Source organism: Gordionus sp. m RMFG-2023, chromosome 1 (genome assembly GCF_954871325.1).
Source record: "Gordionus sp. m RMFG-2023 chromosome 1, tfGorSpeb1-WG-v2, whole genome shotgun sequence".
NCBI classification, from domain to species: domain Eukaryota; kingdom Metazoa; phylum Nematomorpha; class Gordioida; order Chordodea; family Parachordodidae; genus Gordionus; species Gordionus sp. m RMFG-2023.
The window spans coordinates 9,349,055-9,374,109 of NC_088775.1; the positions used below are offsets into that span (position 1 = coordinate 9,349,055).

At 26.5% G+C, this 25,055-nt stretch overlaps 1 protein-coding gene across 2 annotated transcripts in view; it reads right to left on the minus strand.

The window, feature by feature from the left end:
- Positions 1 to 19,913, minus strand: part of LOC135931179 (exostosin-3-like) — a 32,824-nt gene extending 12,911 nt beyond the window's left edge. The window contains exons 1-2 of one of the 2 annotated variants that reach the window (XM_065468100.1): positions 19,819 to 19,913; positions 4,190 to 5,034 (exon numbers count right to left, since the gene is read on the minus strand). In XM_065468100.1, the coding sequence (XP_065324172.1) occupies positions 4,190 to 5,032 (843 nt within the window). In that variant the 5' untranslated portion in view covers positions 5,033 to 5,034; positions 19,819 to 19,913. Of the gene's footprint in view, positions 1 to 4,189; positions 5,277 to 19,818 lie in introns of both variants that reach the window. The other variant, XM_065468099.1, reaches the window with a different exon arrangement.
- Positions 19,914 to 25,055: the final 5,142 nt, after the last annotated feature.

Below are 25,055 nucleotides of genomic sequence, written 5' to 3' on the forward strand. Positions count from 1 at the left end.
TTTTAGAAGCTCGGGGATTAGTTGTTTGAGCTCCACTGGTCAACTCGATACTGCACAAATTTCAAGAATGACGAAATATTTAAAAAAAAACAATTCAAAAATATACCAGTGTTTAACAAAGTCCCCAAAATATAGATTTTTGAAAATGAGAGAATACTCATATTGATCAAATTTTGCCCAATATTCCAAATCTTTAATTGTAAAAAAAAAATTTGAATCTAGAATTTATTATAACATGAAATTCAAAATTTTGAAACAGCAGGTTAGCATTTAAATTTAGTAACGCCCTACATCTTACCCTATCTAATTTTTTCATATCCGATTCGATCCGAGAAAAGGTGTTAAAAATTTTGTCCGGCCAATCAAATATGAGTATTTTTTCTTTTTTTTTGAAGATCTTATTCAATACAATTTTTTTTATTGATCTGTTTAAAAAATAACGATATTTCAAAGAAAACTTATAAATTAGCGCCTAAGGAAAATAGATATTTTCAAAAAGAAAACAAACTAATTAAGTCTAGCCCAGTCCAAATTTTTAAAATCAAAATCCTATCCAATCCAATCGAGTTTGAGAGAATGATTTATTGAATTCGAATCAGCTAGTTTCTATGGATCTAGTAATTATTTATGTTGCCAAATGGAGAGTCGATTTTTAAAAAAAGGCTATCAATATATCTTATCCTTAAAAAATTACGCAAGCTTGAAGAGAAAGCAATAAAGATTTAGACACCTATGAGCAAAATCTCTTGGCTTAGGCAATATTTTTCTGGCTAAAATATTGAATCATTTTTAAGAATCGGTTTGAGTCAGCAGTTTATCAATATTAGTAAAAACGAAATTGATTACTATATTATATATTATATAATATTGCATTTTTAAAAAAATAAATAAGTTATCACTAACAATATTCGTCTTGATATATTATACTATATAAATAAATATACCAAGGGAGAGGGTATAATAACGAGCAAAAAAAATTGCAAAAGGGATGCAAAGGGTGGGGGTTTTTTTTTTTTACTACACATTAATAATAATGCTAAGATCATCAATTTTTATAGTTTAATAATAAACATAATATTTTAATAAATAAATAAAATAAATATGTATATCTAAGAAAATAATTGATGTTGTAAGTTAGTGTTGTTAAACGGCTCGATTTGAGCCGATTTTTTAACCAACTCAATATTTTAGCCAAAAGAATATTGCCTAAATCTCGAGATTTCGCTAATAGATGTCCAACAGGCTTGCGTTTTAGGTAGTTCTAGTGAACTTGTTATTTTATTAATAGTATGGCGATATACATTTTGTTCATTTCTACCTTTCTATTTTTATAATAATAAATAAATAAAGGTTTTACGAAAGAAAAAAAAATTGAGTGTTCAAGTTCATGTTAATCTATTATTATTTTTTAATTAAAGTTTTAAGTAAGCACTAAAAAACTAAAAAAATGAATAAGAGTGGTCACATAGGAATGAAGTGGGGTAGCGAAATATGCATAGTGTATGGATTATGGAGTGTCCTGATCCGGAATCACCTCCTTAGTTACGCCAATTGAAATATTATTTATTACGTATTAATGTAATATTAATTCTTGTTCAAATACTATAAGTTTTTACATTTATTCTTTTTCGGTAAAAATATTTTTTACAATTTATACCGTTACATATTTTGGCTGAATTTTTTTTTTTACATTTAACATATTTATTTTAAAACGTTATATTTTTTGGCTGAAAACTACAAAATAATAATAAATTTCATTTCAGTATTGAAACAAAATGATTCCCCTAAATACACTGAAATATTGTTTATTTTCATCAAATACAATAAATTAGATTTTTGGATATAGGTGTGGGCCGAGTTTGGGCCATAAAAAATTTTTTTTACTGCGGCCGGGACAAGGGCCTGATCAAAAAATTAAGGCCTATGTAGGTCTCTGGTTTAGGCTGACAAGGTAGTTAGTACCAAATTTTTATATTATTATTAATAAAAAAAATTTACTAATATTCATTTTTGAATAAGACTAGTTAATATGCTCTTTATAATTATGTATTACCAAGGTTATATATAACGCTAAAACGATCCAGGGTTCAGGTTCGGTTCATAAAAATAATACTTTTTTTTATTTGATCAATATAAGAAAATTGAAGTTAAAAACATTTAAAAAATGTTGTAAAATGACGATATACAAAATTTTTTTAAAAAAAACTGAAACTACCCATAATAATTGATTGATAATAATCTAAAACAGTTCGGATGAAAATTAGAATTTTAACAACATTCTAATAATAACTTCATAAAATCATGAGGTTCGAACCGCTTCATAGGCATCTTTAGCAGTTCTTTATCGGTTAGGTTAGAAAATAATTTCCCGATTTGGCAAAAAATGGTTAATGCCGAAGTGTTCAGTTCAGGTTCGGATCTTAAAAAGCGAGATTATTAAGATTTTGGTAAATATAATATTATGTAAACCTGGAAATTTTGCTCATATTTTGAGGCTAATATTTATTAAAATCTTAATCGGATTCGTTTTTAAAAATAGACCCGAATCGGGCTTTTTAACAACCCCATCCCTTGTATTACGTTAAAAAAATAATAAAATTATCTTTATTAGGTTAAAAAAATAATAAAATTATCTTTATTAGGTTAAAAAAAATTAAAATAAACCTAAAAGGGAAAGAAATATAAAATGACTTTTTTTTAAAGCAAATAAGGTTGCATCCAAAATTTCAAAAAAAATTAAAAAAGTTGTAATTCCTAATGATAAAGTTTTGAAAATTAAAACAAATCTGGTTTTTTTGGCCATACTTTTATTTTTCTTTTTAAAAGTAAAGGAACGCTAAAATTTCGTGTTTTCGATAAAATGTTTAAAAGTTTTTAGAATTAAAATTTTTCGATGTAACCAGCCTAAAAGAGAAAATCATTTTGAATGTGTTATGCAATTTTGCGTTTAAAAAAAATTAAGAAGCGTTTGGAGAGAGAAACAAAGTTATTTATATTTATTAATTTATATTTAGATATGGAATTCATGGCGATTAGAAATCTTTAAATTTTATATCATTTACTGAAAGAGATTTTTAAAAATTAAAATCTGATTCGATCGGAAATGCATTCCAGCATGTGTAAAACACCTAACCAGTGATTTTCACACAATTTGCCTAGAACTTTTGAAGTACTTAATTAATGTCAACTTTTACATAGATTTTTCATAAAAAATTTTTTAAGGAACATCGTCTGATATTTATAGGCTAGGTATTCTACACGTGCTGAAATACATTTCCGGTCAAATCAGATTTTTTAAATTTTTTTTTAAAAAAACTGATATTCCGATCTCATTTAATGTCTGATTGCAATTGTGTTTGTTGGAAATTTATTTTAGAAAATATCCCCTTAGTTCATAAGAATTTTGAAGTAATTGATTATCGAAAAAAGGAAGAGGACAACACCAATTACTTTGAAAAGATGAGTGGCACTCTGGATAAGGGAATTCCAAAAACATTTCCCCAAAATTAACCTAAAATTTTTTTATTTATTAAATGAAGCACATTAAATTTAACATAAGCTAGAACCGAAATTCAGCTCAAACTTCCGGCGTTTGCCGGAAATCCGTTAACATTAGGGCGTTTTAATTTATATTAGTTTCTTCCATGTTTGAGCTGCTATCTTTTTAAGAAAACCCCGAGTCCAAAGTGATAGTTTTGGGCTAAAAATTGGCTTAAATGGCAAAATATATAGTGATTACTCAGCTATAGTGTTAAGGGACGACGAATTTAAAAATAATATCAATGACTGGCATTTTAATATATATATATATATATCTATACTTAAGATACCGAATTGATCAAAATTTCAAATAGTTTTTATTTTTATTATGCAAATTTATCCTAAAATTGGCTTCAAAAAATCGCAAATGCTAAGGAGGTTTTCATTTTTTTTCAAAAAAATTAAAAACTTATTATTAGAAACTGGACGAGTAAAAATCGTTTACCAATAACTTTTATAATTCAGTAATTTAAACACATTACCAAAAAATACAAATACGAAATTCAGCTTATTTATAAAACCTTAATATTTAACATAGGCTCCACTAATAATATAAAAAAAATTGTTTCCCCTAATAGTAAACTTGCGATTTGTAAAAAAAATAATTAAAATGGGGCTATATCAAACAAATAATAAAGAGAAAACTTACATCTAGAGCCCGTTTCAGAGCTATCGTAGATTCCCTGATAACCTCCTTCAACCCATCCAAGGATCGGGTATTTTTCCAGAATTGTCCCGCGTTATCCCTAGGATCCACATCTTCCTCAAGCACGAATTTGGCCTCCCTGATTCTTTCCTCCATATTGGCTAGGCTTGCCCGAGCTTTCTCCACCTCAGCTTTACTCGTAAGGGATTGTTCTTGAAATGCTTGCATATCCATCTCGGCCCGGGATTTTGTGTCCTGTATATTCCTGATCTGGTCGGCCACGGACGATTTTATGCGCAGCAAATTTTTGATGCGCTTGAGCAAGGTGCGAGGTGTAAGATTATCTGGAATATTCAACCCTTCGTTATTATTATTATTTATACCTAGCCTTTTGTTAGCATAATCCGAATACAAATATGGGGCGTCGGCAGCCTCCAGCCTTTGCAATCTTTCTTCCTTCTCCAGGAAGGAGTAGAGCATAGCCAGAGTTCTCTCTTCCCTGTCCTCTAGCGGTTCTTCTCCCCCCAAGTTTTCCCCTTTATTGGCCATTTCCGAGCGAGCGCTAAGCCAACTATCCCAATTATCTACGCTCGGTTTATCGTTATTTGTGTCCCCTCCCATGTCTAATACTATGTTGTTTTGGAAGATGGCCTTAGATCGCCAAGTAAAGTAAGAGGCTACGAAGAAAAGGATCGTGAAAATTAGGGATGCGCAGGTCAAGATGAAAACGATGGTGCGATTCCATGGTTGGGAGGTAAAGTTGCGAGTTTGATGAATTAGAATTTTGTAGACCACGCGAATCAGCGAAGCGTTGAGGGAAAAAGAGTTACGACGGGTTGGTTTCATATCTATTTTTTTTTATCCACGATTATCGAATGTAAAACTATTCATTTTTTTTTTGCTTTTTTTTCTCGAAATATCAACTTGTTCGTGAATAAATAAGTATATTTAAATTTGGCAAACAGAATTCTGGCAGAATAGAAGATATGAGTGAATCGCATAAAAAACGGGAAAATTAGTTAGCCTTTTATTTCATATATAAAGAACGTGTGCATTTCTTGGAAATTGTTATCTATGCAAAACATTTCTCCTTAATTTGTTGCAAGGGAGAAAATATGAGAAATATGTTGACGAAGATTCATTTTTTAGAAAAAAAGAATAGATTTATTCCGATAAATCTTAAGTTTCAATTAAGGGCATAGACCTGAAGAGATTAATTTTTTTTTTGGCCTTGGCCGGATTTAAAATTTCTCCCGTTTAAAGCTTAGCCCGATTTGTTTTAAAATCTTGTCATTTAAAATAAAAAAGAATGAAGCAAATAAAATCCAATTAAATTTACTTTAAGGTTTCTAGGTTTTTAATTGAATAAGTTATATTTTATTTGAATTTCTCTTCCTTTTTTTGGTTAGGGTAAGAAAAAAAATAGCCCGACAAATTTTTTTAAAAAACTAACAATATCTAAAAGGGCCATCTTGTGCAATGTATTTTTAGGGCCGTGCGAGATTTTTTAAACCCCTTGAAAAATGCAGAATACGATGTTTTCTCCACAAAAATAATTATGAGCCGAAGGAAGGGAAATTTGGTAAGGGGCAACCTGTATAAAATAATTAACTCTCGCCGGGCAAGCCAAACAAAATATTGATGGGTGAGCCATAAAAATTTCATAAAAAAATCTTCTCACGTGGGTTCGGTCCGAATTAATCTCTACCATTTAAAGAATATTCTAATTTTGAAATACAAAATTGTAATGTCTTATATTCTACCCAATGTCTAGACTAGATATGTAAAGGTAGGAAAATTTTATATTTTCCCGGGAAATTTCCCGAATTTTCCCTCAATATAAATATAACATTTTATAAATATAATATTTTATTTCAAAAATTATGATTTATAATTTAATTTTATTATATCATAAATTTTTAAATAATTTTTATTTTTCTCGTGAGTCTTTAAACCTATTTTTTTTATTAGTGCAACCATTGAGTGCAACTTTTCAAATCTATAATTTTAAAAGTACAAAAACAAAGGTAAAATGTTAAACATTATATTAATGATATATTATAATTATTAATATAAATTTGATATATAAGGGTCATTATATTTTAATCATACTATATAACTGATATAATAATTTATTGATGTTTAATTTAAATTATGCAATATTTTATAGATGCCTCGGAAAATTATATCTGGATTTATTAAAGATACAGCTGATAACAAGAAAGGGTATATATTAATATGCAAATATTGTCAATTGATATATAATTTCCCAAATTCAACAAAGATGTATCAGCATATCAAAAAATATCAAAGGTATTGTTTATATGCTTTAGTGTTTTATATTTTTAAAAAATCGAAATTGTGATATATGGATTATTATGTTTTTTGTTGGTTAATAAATATTTTTTATAGAATAATAAAATTTATTGTTCGGAACTATCGTAAAAGTGGTGCCTCAACCACGGGGTAGGCACTTGAGAAAAATTTGACGCTGTGTAAATATAAAAATATACAATCATGAACCACTAAAAAATAAAAATTCGAAATAAGAGGTAAATTTTTTTATTAATATTTAATGTACTGTATAATAATAATAGTGTTTTTCATTAGCTTACTTTTTATCATTTAAAATTGTGAAAATATTTTTAATAAAATTATTAATTAGTTTATTATAAAGTTTAATTTGGAGTTTAAAGAATTTTTGAAATTTTAAGATGCTGAATATGAAAAATATTAAAACATAGAATTATTTTGAAATAAAAAATGTTTCTCAATTAGGTATTTATTTTGGAATAGCGATAATCGTAATATTATGGGCTATAGTTTATTTTTGGTATAAGAAAAGGAATTTCAATAGAGATATAATAGAATAAGAATATTGAAATAAATGGAAATGGAGAAAAATGAAAAAATTGGAAAATTTATTTAATGAAATGTGAAAAATGATAAGAAAAAAAACTAAATATTAAAAACAGATAACATTAGCGATTCTGAAAAAAGGAAATTTGAAATTAATATTAATAAACCAGATTTCATTAGCGATTCTGAAAAAGGAAATTGATATTAAAAATGAAAAAAAAAGAGAATTAAATTTTAAAAAAATGGAAAAAGGGAAAGGGGAGAAGAATGGGAATCTGAAAGGGAAAAAATAGAAATAAAAAAATGGGTAAAATTGAGTTAGGAAAATAAATTATACATTTTATAGCCCTTAAAATTTTACATTGGAAAATATTGAAAAAAATTTTAAAAATCCAAATGTTTCCATATTTCCGGTAAAAATAAAAAATTATCATTGATAGTCGAGAAGATTTTTTTTGGGTGTTGATATTCTCTAAAAATGTTTATTACCTTTATATTAAACTATTTAATAAAAAATCTCGAAAACCATTTTTGTTTGTTTAATTTTATTTGAATTTTATTATTTATATAAATAAAAGAAAATAAAATAAAATAATATAGATGGCGTTATTTCAAAAATCATTATAATATAACATTTTCAATAATATGAATTGTATTGGGATTAAGATTAAAAAATCAATTGATTATAACCTATGATGTCCTGGGGCGATTTGTAAGCAGGCAGCCCATAAAGATATGATTATTATAGTGTTGTAAACGAACGCGTTCAAAATGAAAGCGTTTGTGAACGAATTCATTTTTTTGAAAAAAATGATAAACGGCGTTCCTTTTATTTTTGACGAACTTTAAACGCGAACGCGTTCCTTTTTTTATGACGAACGCGTTCGAAAACGTTCGTTCAATTTTAATGAAAAATTTAATTTTTCCGAATTTTTTTTAAAAAAATATTATTTATATTTTTTAATCGGCTGTGTATTTCCTTTTCATATTTCAATTTTTTAAGACATAGTTTATTAATTTGAATATTATTGTTTATATTTTAATTTAATAGATTAGCATAAGAATGGATATTATTATTTAATCCTCATCATCTGATTCTAAAATTCCAAAATCAGATTAATTATCATTACCATGGCCAAATATGATAAATGTTTTACAGTAACATCCTATATTGAAGGAACTAATTCAATACTTACCAAGTGTAAAATGTGGCCAAAAAGTATCATATTGTCAAAATCTGGTTCCAATTTAAAACGACATTTGATTGTAATAGTAATTATTTTGAAAAATGCATTTGGGATATTTGACCCCAGCAATAACGATAATTATTTTAAAATTCAAAAAAAATAGTGGCCTCAAATATGGTCAACTATTAATAGACGCATGGGATTAATAAAAGGTATTAAAACTATCTCTCAATTAATTACATATATTTTATTTTTTTTTAAATTTAAACATATATATATATAAGGATCAATATGTTCTTTCTGCAATTATACATCCAATATTCAAGCTTCAATGGCCATGGATAAAACTTCCACAGAACAAATCTATTAAAAATAAACTTATAGCGTAATTGAAAAAAATGCTTTAAAACCCCTAGAAATGATAATGCAAGAACTGTTAATTTCGAGATATCCTATTTTTTGTCGAGGAAGTAGAGAATGGATTGGAGGAGGATAACTTATCTCAATTTTTTGAAGAAAATAACAAAACAATAAATGTTTTAATAAATTCCCTACGTTAAAAGAGTTATTTATTAAGTATAATACCGCCCCCTCATCTACCCTTGAGCTCGTTTTTAGCATAGCTAATGCCGTATTAACTGCCAAGCGTTCCTGTCTATCAGATAAAAATTTTGAAAAATATTGTTATTAAAAATTAATAAGAAAAATTTTTTATAAATAAAAATACCTTTTTATTTAATATATTATATTGAATTTATAAATATTATCAAAATAGAACTATATTATTTTTTATGGCTAATATTTAGTTAATAAATATAAGACATTTATTTATATTAGATTAAATTTTTAAAAAAATTTATCATAAAATTTTGAACGGTACATGAACGTGAACGCGTTACTTTTTTTTTAAAGTGAACATGAACGCGTTCGATTTTTGTCAATGAACGTTGAACGCGTTCGATGTTTTTAGAAATGTTTACAGCACTAGATTATTATTAGGACGCTATATTATGTAAAATCAGTGATTTGAACCGAATCTGGAGAAGAAAACCCGGGTATTTAGAAAAAAATCTAAACCTGAACCAAACCTGAACCCCGTTTAAAAAATTTTAAAACCCCGAACCAAACCCGGGAATTTTGTCAGAGTGGTTCAGTGTAAAAAACATAAGATATTTATCAGAGACCTGCAGGCCCGGCCCTAAACTCGGCCCGGGCAGGGCCGGGCCGTATTTAAAATTTTTTAAATATACCCGGGCCGGGCCTAAAAAATTTTTTCCCAGATTCTCAAAAAGATTTTTTCAGGGTCGTGCAGATACTTTCGCCCCCATATCCGGGCCGGGCCTAAAAATTTTTTTTTTTAATATATCTGGGCCGGGCCAGGCCTTAATATTTTTTATAAAAATTTTTACATTATGAGTTAATAGTTATAAGATTATATTATATTATAGTTATGATTAATATAATATTGGGTGATGGTTAACACTACCTAACAACCCACAGATCGATCTAATTATTAATTTCATGCAAATTTATTCAAAGTATTAATATATTTTTTTATAATTCATATCTAAATTTTTACAACATATTTTACCAAAACAATCAAATAAAGGAATATCTTAAATAAGCCCCAATATTCAAGTATTATTAATATATTTTTTTATAATTCATATCTAAATTTTTAGAATATATTTTACCAAAACAATCAAATAAAGGAATATCACTTCTTAAAGTTTGTAATATCTTTCAAAGCGAAAAGGAGAAATAAAATTGATTTTACTTAATATAAAGCATTTTTTAATTGAAGAATTTGTTTTACACAAGTATCATTTTATTTCTCTTTTTCTCTGTCCCAAATTCTAGCAATTACGTATGTAGTCAGGGACAGATCGCAAAATGACGGAAAACTATATAAAAGATTATATTAAATTACAAGAGGTTCAGGAAGTAAATAAAATACCATCGACCAGTCAAATTACGACTGTTGTTAAACAAACTGAATCGTTTTATGACAAATGGGGCGATGGTAATTCTGGTAATATGTCAATACCCGATGATGAATATTATAATTACATAAATAATAGATAAAACATTTAAGGTGGATAATTTTTTAGAGTGGTGGGCGGCTCATCAAAGCGAATTTCCAATTTTAACAAAATTGGCAATCCCTGTTTTAAGTGCAAGCGGTGAGCGGAATTTTTCCACTAATGGGAGAATTCTTGAAGAAAGAAGAAGTAATCTTCAACCTGAAAAGGTAGATATGCTTCTCTTTCTTCATGATAATTTGTGAATTTTTAATATCTTTCTTGAGTATAGGGTTTCGTCAATCATGCTGGTTTTTTACTTTGCAAACTGTCAAATATTTATTGCATTTATTATATTTACCTTGAGTCATGAAAGTTTTTAATCCAACATTTTACATTATTTTTTTTTACAATATTATATAATACAATTATCTTCTTTTATTAAAAATTTATATTATAAAATAAATTATATTAATATTGTGCAATTAGATTATATTTTCAAAATACTATTTATTATTAGGGATGTACCGATATTTTATATCGGATCGGATCGGGCCGATATTTCGCCCATTTTAAAATATCGGTTATCGGCAAATATTATAAAATTTTCCGATCCGATATAAAATGGCGCTTTTAACAAAATTTAAAAAAAGTTATATCTAAAAATCCATTTATTTTTATAAATAAAATCGGAATATATTTTTATGCTTAATTATTTTAATAGTAATAATTAGTTAATAAACATTCTGCAATATAGTTATTTTTTTTCGCATTCTGTTTAAAAAAGTGTTCATTAATCTCTTCAGAATCTGTTTTTAGTGATACTAGTGATATTAACAGTCCCCATCACCGCAGACCGATCTCTGATAAATTGGAAATTTTGGTATTTCTAAAAAGAAATCTTCGATAAATTAATTTTCTATATTAATTTCAAATTTCAATATATTTGTTTATTACTAATTATGTAAATAGATTAATGTTATTACTTATTATATAAATAATTGCAATTGAATTGAATATAAACTATAACTGATCATTATAATATATTTAAATGACATATGTTATGGTATAGTAAAATTATAGATGTTGTACTAATAAAAAGAATATTAAAAATTAAAACCGGTATCTTTACAGAATATAAAATTAGATATGATATCGGATCGTTATCGGCCGATATCAATTAAATATCTGGAATATCGGATCGGATCGGATCGGCCTCCAAAAAGTGGTATCGGCACACCCCTATTTATTAATACATGCATTTTTTTAAATAGCGATTTATTTTTATTTTATAAATTAAATTAAATAGTAATTAAATACAATATATTATATTCTCAAAATATTTTCCATTTTTATAAATTAAATATTAGTTTTATTTTTTTTAAATGTAATATAAAATATAGTATATGACAAATATTATTACCATTTTTATGAATATTAGTTTTATTTTTATAAATGCAATATAAAATATAGTATATGCTCAAAATATCCATTTTTATAAATAACAGTTTTATAATTTTTATAATTTCCATATAATATTCTCAAAATATTAGCTTTTTACATGTATCTTTTAAATAATAAGCGATAATACTCGCTGAAAAATATGGTAAAATACCTCATAGGTAAATTTTTGTATATACCAGGTCGAATATAATTTTAAAAAATTCCGAGCCGGGCCTGAAATTTTTAAATCCGGGCCGGGCCGTAAAAATTTAAAACCGGGCCGGGCCGTGCAAATGGTACCTCTGCAGGTCTCTGATATTTATATAATTGTAAAAAAAATATTAATAATTTAATGAGATTTTATAATATTTTCAGATTTCTAATTAAGTGAAGTGTTAATAAATTTTAAACAACTTAATTCATTTAGGCTATTTTTAAATTTTTTTAAATTTATTCCCAAAGATTCCTATTGGAGTGTTAATAAATTTTAAATATTCATTTAAGCTATTTATTTTTAAGTGAACAAATAAAAGTAAAAATTATTATATTGGATATTGTTAATTTAAAGAAATACGTCTAAATAAAATTTTTAAAATTGATAAATAACTAGAGAACTGCACGGGCTGTCCGTAGCCCGACCCGAGCCTATTATTTAATATTTATCACATTTTAGGATTAAAATGTTAATCATATTAACATGTCATGTCATTATTAATTATTATTTTATAAATCTAACAACCGGATACCAAACAATTTTATCACTAAATTGTGTGTTTCCCGTGAATTACAAGATAAGACATATTTTATGTACTAAAGATAAGTTTTATTCATTATTTATTATTTATCTAGCCTATACATTGTCTTTTTTAACATTTGTTTTAAAAAATTTCCATATAAAATTTAAGATTGGGATTTGATTCAGGGGAACTTATTTCTATAATTTAAATTTCACTACCATAAATGTTAATCATCCTAGAAATTAAAAAATATTATATAAAATTGGTAATGATATTCTAAGTTAAATTTATATATAAAATATAATCTTTACTTATTTCGTTTTGGTATTATTATTTTTTTATCTATCTACCTTAATATGAGTTGTAAATTTTCCAGCTAATTTTGGTTGTCAATTATGGCAGAAAAAAATTAGGAAATTAATACAAGATTCTCAAAGAAAATAAGATGGATATGTAAAATTTAAAACATGAATATTAAAAAGAATCTGTATCTGTATCTTTTGTCAAGAAATTGAAAAAGATACAAGATTATTTTCAGAATTAAGGATCTTAGATACAGATATTAGTATCTTATTAAAAATGTCAAAATATACTGAGTACAAGATATAAAGGGATCTTGTATCATGTATCTTAGATACAAGTATTAGCAGTACTGCCCAACTCTGTTTATTTCAATCTAATTGATTAAAGTCATTTTAAATATTTTTTTTAGATTTTAGACACAACCATATTAAAAAAATTATCTCAATGGATGCAAAATTAAAAAGAATTGGTGAAAAGATTAAGACAAAAGAGTATGAAGTAAGGGAGAATCTTAATCGAAAATCCGATGTATGGAAGAAATTTTCATTAATATATGATGAAAATAAAGAAAAGCTTAATTATGTCATTTGTATTATATGCAAATTTATTTATGTATATAATCCAATAACAACAGGTTAGATATTTATACATAAAAGATGATCTTATTAAATTATTTTAGGTACAAATCAACTTAAAAGACATAAATGTGTATATACAAATACAAGTACAACAGCAGAGAGTAAAAAGACACAATTAACAATTGATAGTCTTTTTGGTACTGATCCGAAAAAACTCAAAAGTTAAAATTGAAAAAAGAGTGCACAAAGGTGCTTACTATGTTTTGGTGATTTGAGATCATTTGATACAATTCATGGGGAAGGTTTTGTTGATTGTTGCCAATATTTTTCCAAAATTGGTTCAATTTCAATATATGGAAATATTGATGTTAAAAGCATCATTCCAAATCCTACGACAATTTCTAGAAATTTAGTAGATACTGCTGATGGTATCCGCAATAAATTATTTCCTATATTAAACTCATATATGAAAAAGGGTCGATGTACTGGTAACAAATTTATGAAAATATGGTTAAATTATTAATAATTTTTTATAGCCACCACAGACCTTTGGACTGATGATTATAAAAAAATATCATATGTAACTCTAACAATTCATTTTATAAATGATTCCTGGAAACTAAATAAAATAGTATTGTTTACATGCAAATTTGAAGAGGAAAAAAAGACAGGGGAAAATATCAAAAAGGAAATTATTAGAAATTTCACCTTGTTAGGTATTGATTTCATTAAAAATATTTATAAAAATCCATGTATTCTTTTTATCAGGATACAGCAGGGCCTATTTATCGGAAATTCCAATTATTACCGACCAAGGAGCTAATATGATTAAAGCTTTTGAAAATCATAAGCGTTTAAATTGTGCTTCTCATCTATTAAATACAGTATTGAGAAATACTTTTGATAACAAAAATATTGAATCTTGTTCGAAGATAAATCAATGTTTTAATGACTGTAAAAGTTTAGTAACGTATATGAAACAGAGTGGGTATGTTAAATTAACTTTTTATTAAAATATATCATTACATTTTAGATTAGTTAATCGCCTCGATAAAACTCTCCATGAGTTGAGACTAAGTGGAATAGTAGGTTGAATATGATTGAATCTATCTTTAATCAATTTAATGACATAATGGAAATCCTCAATTCCAGAGGAGAGTCGATTAGACTTGAAAATATTGATTTTGAAATGATGAGGGATCTGATCAAGTTTCTGACGCCTTTTAAAATTGCGAGTGATGAACTTGAGAGTGATTTAAAACCTACTATTCACAAAGTTATTTTATGTTATCATAAAATATTGAGTTTTTTAGCTAATCCTAGCTTAAACTATCAGCTAAACCAGCTTTCATTAAAATGCCGGGAAATATTGGTGGATAAATTTAAAATAGATTTATTCCACCAAATTTCGACGTTTTTGTGCCCAAAATTTCGGGATATGAAAATGTTATCCCGGGAACATTATAAAGATTTGTGTCAACATATCAGCACGTTGATTAATGCAGAGAAAATCAACAGAGATGTGATTGAGCAAAAGTCTTTAAACAACTCACCATCTAACTCGTGCTCAACCGATAGAGTAGTAAATAAAGGTTTATTAAATTAATAATAAAATTATTTATTAAAAAATAATAAAGTAAATATATATCTTAATATTATTAATGAATATTTTTTTCTTAAGAAACTACAGAGGTGGTAAATACGTTTTTGGACTTTTCTCTATGGGAGGCTGACAAAGCGTATTCTGATGCTAGCGCCGAAGTTGACGAGCTAAAAAATACCTAGATCCGAAATTATGTATTGATGACGATAATATTTTAAAATGGTGGAAAACAAACCATTATGAGTTTCCAAATTTAAGTATTTTAGCTCTTAAATTCCTGGCTATCCCTGCTTCGTCGGCTAGCAGTGAAAGGGCGTTTTCAGCTGCTGGTAGGGCCTTTGAGGAGAGAAGGACTCGTTTAAAGCCAGATAAACTGGACGCCTCTTTATTTATATATCATAATTATTCGCTTTGTGATAATTTTGATAATGATATTGATGAGGTCAATATAATATAGTATGTTTATTATATTTTTTATATATATTTATTAACTTTTATATCATATCTATATTCGTATAAATGATGCTTATTGTATTATATAATCGTTATAATTTTTAAATTCGCTTGTATATTAATCGTTTTATAATATTTTTTACAAATTTAATAAAATGCAACTTAATATATATCTTGAATAGATTATGGCGGTCAAATAAACTTTTATTTAAGGTGGCTTAACTGAATAAATACACATAAATTTTTTTTTGGTTATTATAATATTAAAACTTAAAATGCAAAATTTTATTCGGCTCGGGTCGGGTCGGGTTGGACTAAAAAATGTGTGCTCTGGCTCGGGTCGGGCTCGGACAAAAAATTTTTTTAAATTCGGGCTCGGGTTGCGAAAAAATTACTTTGCAGTTCTCTATACATGACTATGCTTTGTATTTTTAACTATATTTTGCCTATAAATAAAATAAAAAATTTATTTTTTATACCAAATATGTCTATAGTTTTTCAATTATGATTTAAATATAGAATTTTTTTTATAAATTCAAAAATTCTTAAACGCTAGCTGAACCCGGAACCAACCCCGGGTTCAAAATATTTCCCTGAACCGAATCTACTTATAGTCTTAAACCGAACCGAACCCTGTCAAAATTTGCTGGGTTCACATCCCTGTGTAAAATAAACATATTTTATAATTTTATATTCAAATATTATATGCATATCTCTTATTTTTATGGTATTCCATTTTGCGCTTATTAATAGAAATTTCTAAGGCCATAATTTGTAGATATATCCTTTCACTCGTTATTTTTTTGACCAATCAATTCAGCAAAAAGCCAAGTAAAATATATTAATGCTCTAACATATCAGTTGCGCAATATAAAAACAGAAAATTTTTTATAAATCTGTTATCATGAATCAGATTTTGGTGTCGCCACAAAAGTTATATATGGGAGATCTGAATAACATTTTTCAGTACATCCTATGAAAAATGTCCAGACGGCCTTGGTGGAACATTAAAAAGATTAGCAGCACGTTCAAGCCTTTAGCGCACCAGTTCTAGACAAATTTTAACACCAGTTGATTTTTATCAGTTTGCAAAATAAAACATGCCATCAGTAAATTTTACATAAATAACCAACGAATAATACAATTTAGAAGAGACTAAACGACTAAACTATGCAGAGGACTCAATATCAAATGCCGATAATTTGTCTTTTGCCAATATTAAAGGATTCGTAACATGTGTTTATGACGATTTATGGTGGTTAGCCACAGTATTAAAAAAGAATGAAATTACTGAGGAGATACATATTTCCATTTTACATCCCCATGGCCATCACCATCCTTCTTTTACCTCACATTGAGGCGGCTATCCATTAATCAAATAATAACGTCATTAGATTGACGTACTACAAATTATGGCCTCAGGAAATTCTATTAATAAACGCAAAATGGGATAAGATTAAATTTTATTTATAGTATTATAAAATTTTAAAATATGTTTATTTTAAAATATAGCATCCCTAATAACCATATCCGTATGGGCTGATTCCTTACTTATTGCCCCAGGACATCACATTGGTTATGCTGACCTTTTTTGGTTACACCGAAAAAGCCGCCGTTTAAGTAAATCACACCAATTTTTTAATGTCAATCAGGATTTTGATGAATTTTTATTTTCTACCATTTTAAAATTTTAATTATATTGACGTCATTATAGAATTCAATCAATCAAAAATCTAAAATTCCAAAAGTTACCATAATTTTACATATTTTTAAAATGGATGCATCTACTTAAATAATTTAAATAATTTTAGTATCCTAACTCTGGATAATAAAAAATCTATAGTCTGGAAATTTTTTGCAAAAGAATTAGAGAAATTATTACTGCTCTAAGATATAAAACTGCAGAGGTTGAATTTGAATTCGAGGAATATCAAAGAAAATGCCTAAGTACAATAGATTTAACGACATGTTAGATCTTAACAGCATTGATCCATACCCGGATACCCGTTTTCAAATTGGCAATTCCAATGATAACAATAATTCTATGCATATGAAAACCTTAAAATTAAATATCCCAACATATTGGCATAGTATATTAATTATGCTAGAAACTAGAAAGCATATTTGGATCAAATAAGAATTTAATTAATAAGGTTTTGATAAGAATTGGGAAGCACTTTCTCAAATTATGAATCTGATATGGTAGAATAACTATTAGCATTTCTTTCAAAATTTAAAGAAACTGTCGAATTTCTTTCAGTACAAAAAGGGCCTACTTTAAACTTGGCGTTACTTTTTAGAAGTGAAATTGGAACACATTTAATAGTAAATGATATAGTGATAGTTCTGAAATTATTTCACTTAAGGAAAATATGCTAAAAAAAACTTGCGTTACGATTTCCAGTTTGTAATCTGCAAGTAATATTATATAAGTATATTCTTTTATTTTTTATTTAAAATTATCTAGGTATTGGCTTCTTTTTTAGATCCAAGATTTTAAAAATTGACAATTGTGTCAAAGTATTTAATAGAGCAAAATTGCTCAGCTATTTATAATAAAACATCTTAAACTTATAGAGAATGATGATAATCAGGTGGTAAATATGGCTAATGTACAGAGGATGAATTATTAAATTCAAGTTATTTGACAAAATTAGCAAATAAACATTAAACATATATAAATTATGATTCCAAGTTAGGTGACTTAGAACAAGATTGCCACAGTTTTTTTGGAAAACGACATTCACAAGATATGGACGTTCTAAATTTTTGGAGAGAAAAGAAGAGTGAACTTCCCAATCTTTCCAGGCTAGTCAAAAAAATTCTTTGCATCCCGGCGACTAGCACACCTAGTGAAAGAGTTTTCTCTACAGTTGGATTGACGTTAAATTCAAGGAGATCATCATTATGTCCCAAAAATTTTAATAAAATAATTTTAATACATGATAATTATAAAATTACGAAATCAATTTTGGATATAATAAATGAATATTAAAAAATATGCCGAGATATCTGTAGAATAGTGTATATTTATTTGTTTTTTTTAAAAATAAGCAATTAAAAAAATTTATTTTATAAAAATTTATATATGCGCCGATTTTATTGACGGCGGCTAAAAATCGGCGCGCCGCCGGCCGTCGATTAGATTTTTTAAAAATTGCACCAGCCGCCGATATTTCGTCAGGTCTAGTTATATTCAATCGATTTTTTAAATTTTAATACTAATATAACACATGATTTTATTTAAAATATTTCATTATAATTTTTGATTATAACGCCATCTATATTATCTTTTTTTGGCTATCGAGATTTTTTATAAAATAGTTTAATATAAAGGTAATAAACATTTTTAGAAATATCAATACCCAAAAAAATTCCTTCCTAACAATGTTAATTTTTTTCGATATTTTCCAATGTAAAGGGGTATAAAATGATATATTATTTGTAACTATTTTAAGTATTTTTTAAGAAAACAAAATTTAATGAAATCACGCATTATGTTATTTTCGACTTTGTAGGCATATATCTTTGGATCTGGTTGAGCTGGTGCTCTAAAATTTAGATTTTATAAAATTTACAACATAAATAATCAACATGCCAATTTTCATTCATTTTTTGTCATGGAATCATTACCCAATGGTAATATCAGATTTTTTTAAATATTGGCCATTTATTTTTTTTGAAAAGAGTAAATGATAGCCCCAAATCAATCTGCTATTTATACATTACAGTCCTATTAGATTTTATTTTAAGCAAATAAAGATAGTAGGCCTAGAAACCTGCCCCCCTCTTTTCCTATGAAAAAATTTTCTAAAGTAATTTAATTTTTCAAAATAATAATTACAAGTTTTAGAATATAAGCATATACAACTAATTATGGCAAAAAAACATTGCACAAATGAAAAGAATAGCCTAACCAATAACCTAAAGTCCTGCAATAAAATATATCAAGGGCTGAGAATACTTAAGAGATAGGTCTAATCAGGATTTTGGTTAAAAGAGAGAGATGAATTTATCTTTTTTTGGTAAACTTATTTGGAATGTTTTTAAACCCAATTTTTAAGGCCTTTGGCTAAATTACATTTTGTAAATATAATTTTGGATTTATACATAATAATTATTTATAAAAATGATTAATACTTCTTATTTAAATAATTACTTTCAAGTATCAATGGGGAGCAAGATGTGATAGTGTATAGAGATAAATAGCTTTTAATATACATTCTATAAAGTTATATAAAGTAGAAAATTTGCCAAGGTGAGAAAAATTTGCAACTTGGACAATTTTTTAACATGAGGAATAACACATATAAATTGGCTGCTAAGGGTCTATAATAAGTGCATCCAATATAATAATTTATACTACTTAGCTAAAAAAAATACATCATTAAAATTGTTATTTTAAAATTGTCGGAACGCAAATAAACAAAATTATTAATAATATTTACCATATCCCCATAATCAGAATTAATAATATACTAGTTTAATAAACATTTTTTAAAACTCGATTCAATATGGATAGAAACTATCCGATATATTAGGCACAAATTTATTTATGCATTTTATTTCTAGCATGCATATAGGCCATTAATGTTTAAAAATATTAATGAAAAGATATCGATTTGATTACACTATAAGAATAATTAATCCCAATATTTTTTTAAATTTATTTTAATATTTATTGAATTTAAAAATGATAATAACTATTATAAAAATATATAAAATTACTAAATAAAAATAAATATATATATAAGATTTTAAGGCTATAAAAAGAGCTTAATTTAGTAATGAGTAATTGAAACATAAAAAAAATTGGAGCAAGGATTTTATAAATTATATGTCATAGTTGTTTCAAAAGCGAAACTCTTTGAATTTAATAATTGTTCTACTTCGACTCACAGCAACCCATCGTTCCAATGTAATTTAGGGTCAATCGAAGAATGCCATAAAATTATTCTCTGTATCCCTCTCATGGATACTGAGCGGGGTTAATTTGCTTTATATTGTTTTATATATTTTAAGTTATTAAATTTTACGCGTAATAATTTGGATGTGTAACAACGGCACAAATATTTGTCTTGGAATTATATAATTTATAAAACTCAAGATGTGTCTTATTTTATTATATTTTGTAGAATTATTCATTTTATTGTAGGATATAAAAGGCCGATTTTGGGGCAATATATGATCATTATTTACTTCATTTTATTATAATAAAAAATTATATGTTATTATTAGATTTTAGGGAAAATGAATCTAACTGCGGACAGCAAATAAATAAATATAAGGTCTCTGATTCATCAGGCAACATTTATCAATCTACAAACATTATAATCGTAAATTTCAAATCTTGATATATAAATAATTAAATATTTGGTAGATTTTTATTGAGACGATAAATATCCGATAATACCTATACTACCTGAATACAAGCGCGTATTATGGGTGGGGGCATGAATCTCCCTCGCCCAAGATTTTAAAATAATACTAAGGTTTTTAGAATTGTGAATTTTAAAATAGCGTATTTCAAATTTGTTATATTCTATTCCAAATAATAGCAAAAGTTAAAATTAATTTAAATATATATTCCTTAAGCATTGATATTTTATCCCTTGCATTTTATTAAAACTTAAACATTAATGGATGCAAAAAAATTATATCAATCAATAAAAATTATATTTAATTGACGCTATTAATAACTATGATAAGACAATCAAGACAATAGAGTAGTCAGATATCTAAATATTCTGAATTTTTTGAATAGAATAATTTCTGAGATTTCATGTATTACAAGTAAATAGAAACTTCAAAAAGCATATCCGATAAGATGATCTCAGACATCCAGCTTTATGAGCTTATTTTAATGCACTTTTTGGAATATTAGAATAACCTAAAACTAATATTTCACCAGAAACAGATACTTTATTAGATTCCATAAAGCATTTAATTTTTTTAGCATTGTAATATATATTAATAAGTATTTAATTAAACCACAATTGTATGCAATATTTTTTAAAAAATGAGAGGTATTTGGGTGAATTTATGAGAATGCGAACATTATTATACTACCATTTACAAATCTTAAAGATTATAATGACCATTTTAATATATTTATGCAATTGTTGAGGCGAAAGCGAAATTAAATGATTTTGAGATTCACAAACCTAGACTTGTACCTAGATAAACTAATGTTTTCATTTTAACGTAGACTCAATTGGGGATCACTATAAAATAACAGCTGTTGTCGATTCTTCATTTTTGAAAAAATTAAAAATAATTTGTGATTCGTAAAATGATATTACAATAAATTTTTTTAAGGATATATTAAATCTTGGTTGAAAAAATTAAATATTTAGCTAAAGTTTATTCAGAGGATATATATATGGTTTATTAATATAAGAATTTAAATTTTTTTTTGTAATAATTTTATATTAATGTATTTAAATTAGGAATATCATAGATTTATATAAAACTATATCACAATTTTAAAATAATACTTTGAACGTTAAAGGTAAAACATATATACGTAATTTAAAAATATATATTAAAAATATCATGTAAACTATTTGTAAAATAAAATCTATATAAAAAACTGTATAATAAAAAAAAAAATTAGTATAATAAATTGTATGTTGGGTGGGAGGAGGTCAAGAAAGAGAGTCGTGGATTGCAATGCACTTAGATCTGCATTTAGTATATAATCTTCCAAAAAAATGGAATTCAATAATTGCTCATTTATAATATATTTTAGAATTTTTCCAAATATATTATGGTTATTTTAGTAACAATGGCATACAGGCTAGATTTTTAAAAACGAATAACCCAATATTTTGGCTAAAAAATGTCATGCAAGCCTCATATTACATTAAAAGATGTCCAAACCTTTTTGCCATCTAGGAGCAAAATCTACAGGCTTACGTAATATTTTTGCTAAAATATTGGGTTAGCCGTTATTCAGAATCGAGCATTTAACAACACAATTTTTTTTCATTACGGAATTACAATTAATTTATGTACGATATCTTAAAATCGGTTGAATGTACTAACTTTACTTAATACTATACATCGAGATTTACAATTTATTGAAAAATTAACACAAACGCAAAGAGGATTAAATATTCATTTATTAACAAACAATATTTTGATAATTTTTTAAATCATCATATAATGTTTAATCTATATTTTATGGTGATTTACATATCGTTGATAACTAATATTTTTAAACAATATTTTGTATTTTCCAATATTTTACTATTTATATTTTCGAGTCTGACCCGAACATGATAACGATTTTTGTAATGATTATAATTTATTTTAACGATAACGCTCTCTTGTAACTATACTAACTTCTTGTAGCGGTACCAATCTCTTGTAACCATAACATATTCCTATAAAGAAACAATTTCTTGAAATAAAGATCTCTTATATGATAATTAATTCTTGTATCTTAACCACCTTTTGTAACGACAATCTCTTTTATCGATAACGATCTTTTGTAATTAATTTCATTTAGCTATAACCATCTCTTGTACTGATAATGATCTTGTAACTAAAACGACTAATTTTATACACTTTCAAACCTGTGTTACTTCTAACTTTAGCTACTAAAATTTGCTCTTCCCCTTCTACGATCATTTGCCTGGATATTGATACAATTGTTTCTTCATCTTGATTGATCTTATTTTTTGTCTTAAAGTCTTTGGCCATTTCATAAATCACTTCTCCCCATTTTTTAGAATTTCATATTTTGAGTTAATTGGACTCAAGTTTTAGATCCATAGAACATATATAATTTGTAAGTAACTGTATGATTCGATTCACTGTAATTAGTTAAATGTAGTCCCAACTGTAAAATCTGATTACTAAAGCCAGAGTTATAGATGACAAATTATTTTATTAAAATATATAGTTAATCATTCTAAAATAACATAAATAAACTAAAAGTAAAGATTATATAACTTTTCCTTTTATTTCACTTAAATTATTAAATTTTCGATCTCACTATTTATACTTCTAAAATTTATATAACATCAATAATTATTTCATATAATTGTCATTTAATTTGTTAATAATTTAAATCTTTAAACATTTCAATTATCATTACAAACTTATTTTTAATACACCTATTTAACAATTTCTAATAAATTTCATATATATTTTAGTTCTAATAAATTTTCAATGTTCAAAAAAAATACTTCAATATTTAAAAATTAATCACTCTCCGCCCCTTACTCCATGTAGAAAATTTATGGTTACCCGCCTAACTATACCATAAAAAAGATAAAAGGTTAAATATGGTTGATAATGTTCCAAAAATTCTATAGATGCTTCGCAAATTTCAAATATATTTTAGACTCTTTCATTCATGAGCGTAGTCAGGATGATAAAGTGGTGGGTAAGGTATGTTTTCCTCATCCAATTTATAAAGGGGTCCACTTGTAGACGTTTGGTTATTTTTTTAAACTATGGTTGTTTTTTTTTCTAAATATTTTGAATTATAGTCGTTAATTTAAAAAGTTGTTTACTTTTACTAATTTTAAGAACAAGCATATATTTAAAGGAGGGATCCCTACTCCCGTCTGCCCTATGATTTTTATATTCTACCAATGAAAGAACATTTTCCTAAGATTAAAAATAAAAATATACCTGGGGATTAGCAATGTTATATAGCTATTGAGCCGATTTTAAAAACGGTAAACTTAATATTTTCCGGAAATATTGCTTAATCTTATGATTAATATAGCATATATGAGCAAAATCTTCAATTGATTAAATTATTGAAAAATTAATTTAATCCCTAATAATTAAAAATCACATTATGTATAAATGTAAAATATGCTTTTTAATTATATTATATTATATTATTTTTTTCCTTTTTAGCTTTCACCTTTTCTGGTGGTAAGCTCCTTCACTTATCTATTATATTATTACTCATGCTATCTATATTTATCTTTGTATTTCTGATCGATTTCATTTGTATCGATCACCAGTGTATCATTTTCAAGGCCAAAGTATTTTGATCTCCCACCAGTGTATCAAATTAATATCGACCAGATATCCCACCTGAGTAGTATTCCTCAAACTGAATTATAAAATCGACAGATATCCCTATCCTGATCTCCCACTAGTATCAATCCCGATGGATCTCCCACCGGAGTATCGTTATCAAGTCCATTGTAACTTGGTAGACATTGAGCTTGAACGTCCCCCGCACCATCATCATCATCCTAGCGCTGGCCAAGAAATCGTTATCATCTGACCCACGAGTTTAGCTGTCTTTTTGGTTTATTGGACAAGTATCCTAGCACCCGGCTGTGCAAGCCTGTCGGTGACCGGGGTGGCATTTCTCAGCTCAGAAATTTATCATATCATATGTCTAAAGCCATACATCATCGAAGAAAAACCCGAAATTTTTTAGCTCCTAACCAGGATTGAACCTGCGTCCTTCTGTTTCCAAGCATACATCTAACCCATTAGGCCACCCCGGCGATTTTCTCATATTTTAATAGACCATATTTTTTACATTAATACGTTGTAAGCTTATATACAATATATTAAGAAGGTTCTCTGCATTACAAACTTTAAATGCCCAAATATATTTTTTTTAACAAATTCTTATTCGAGACATTTATTTTATAGTGATTCATACACCGATTATATACATTTATATTTTATCATTAATTTA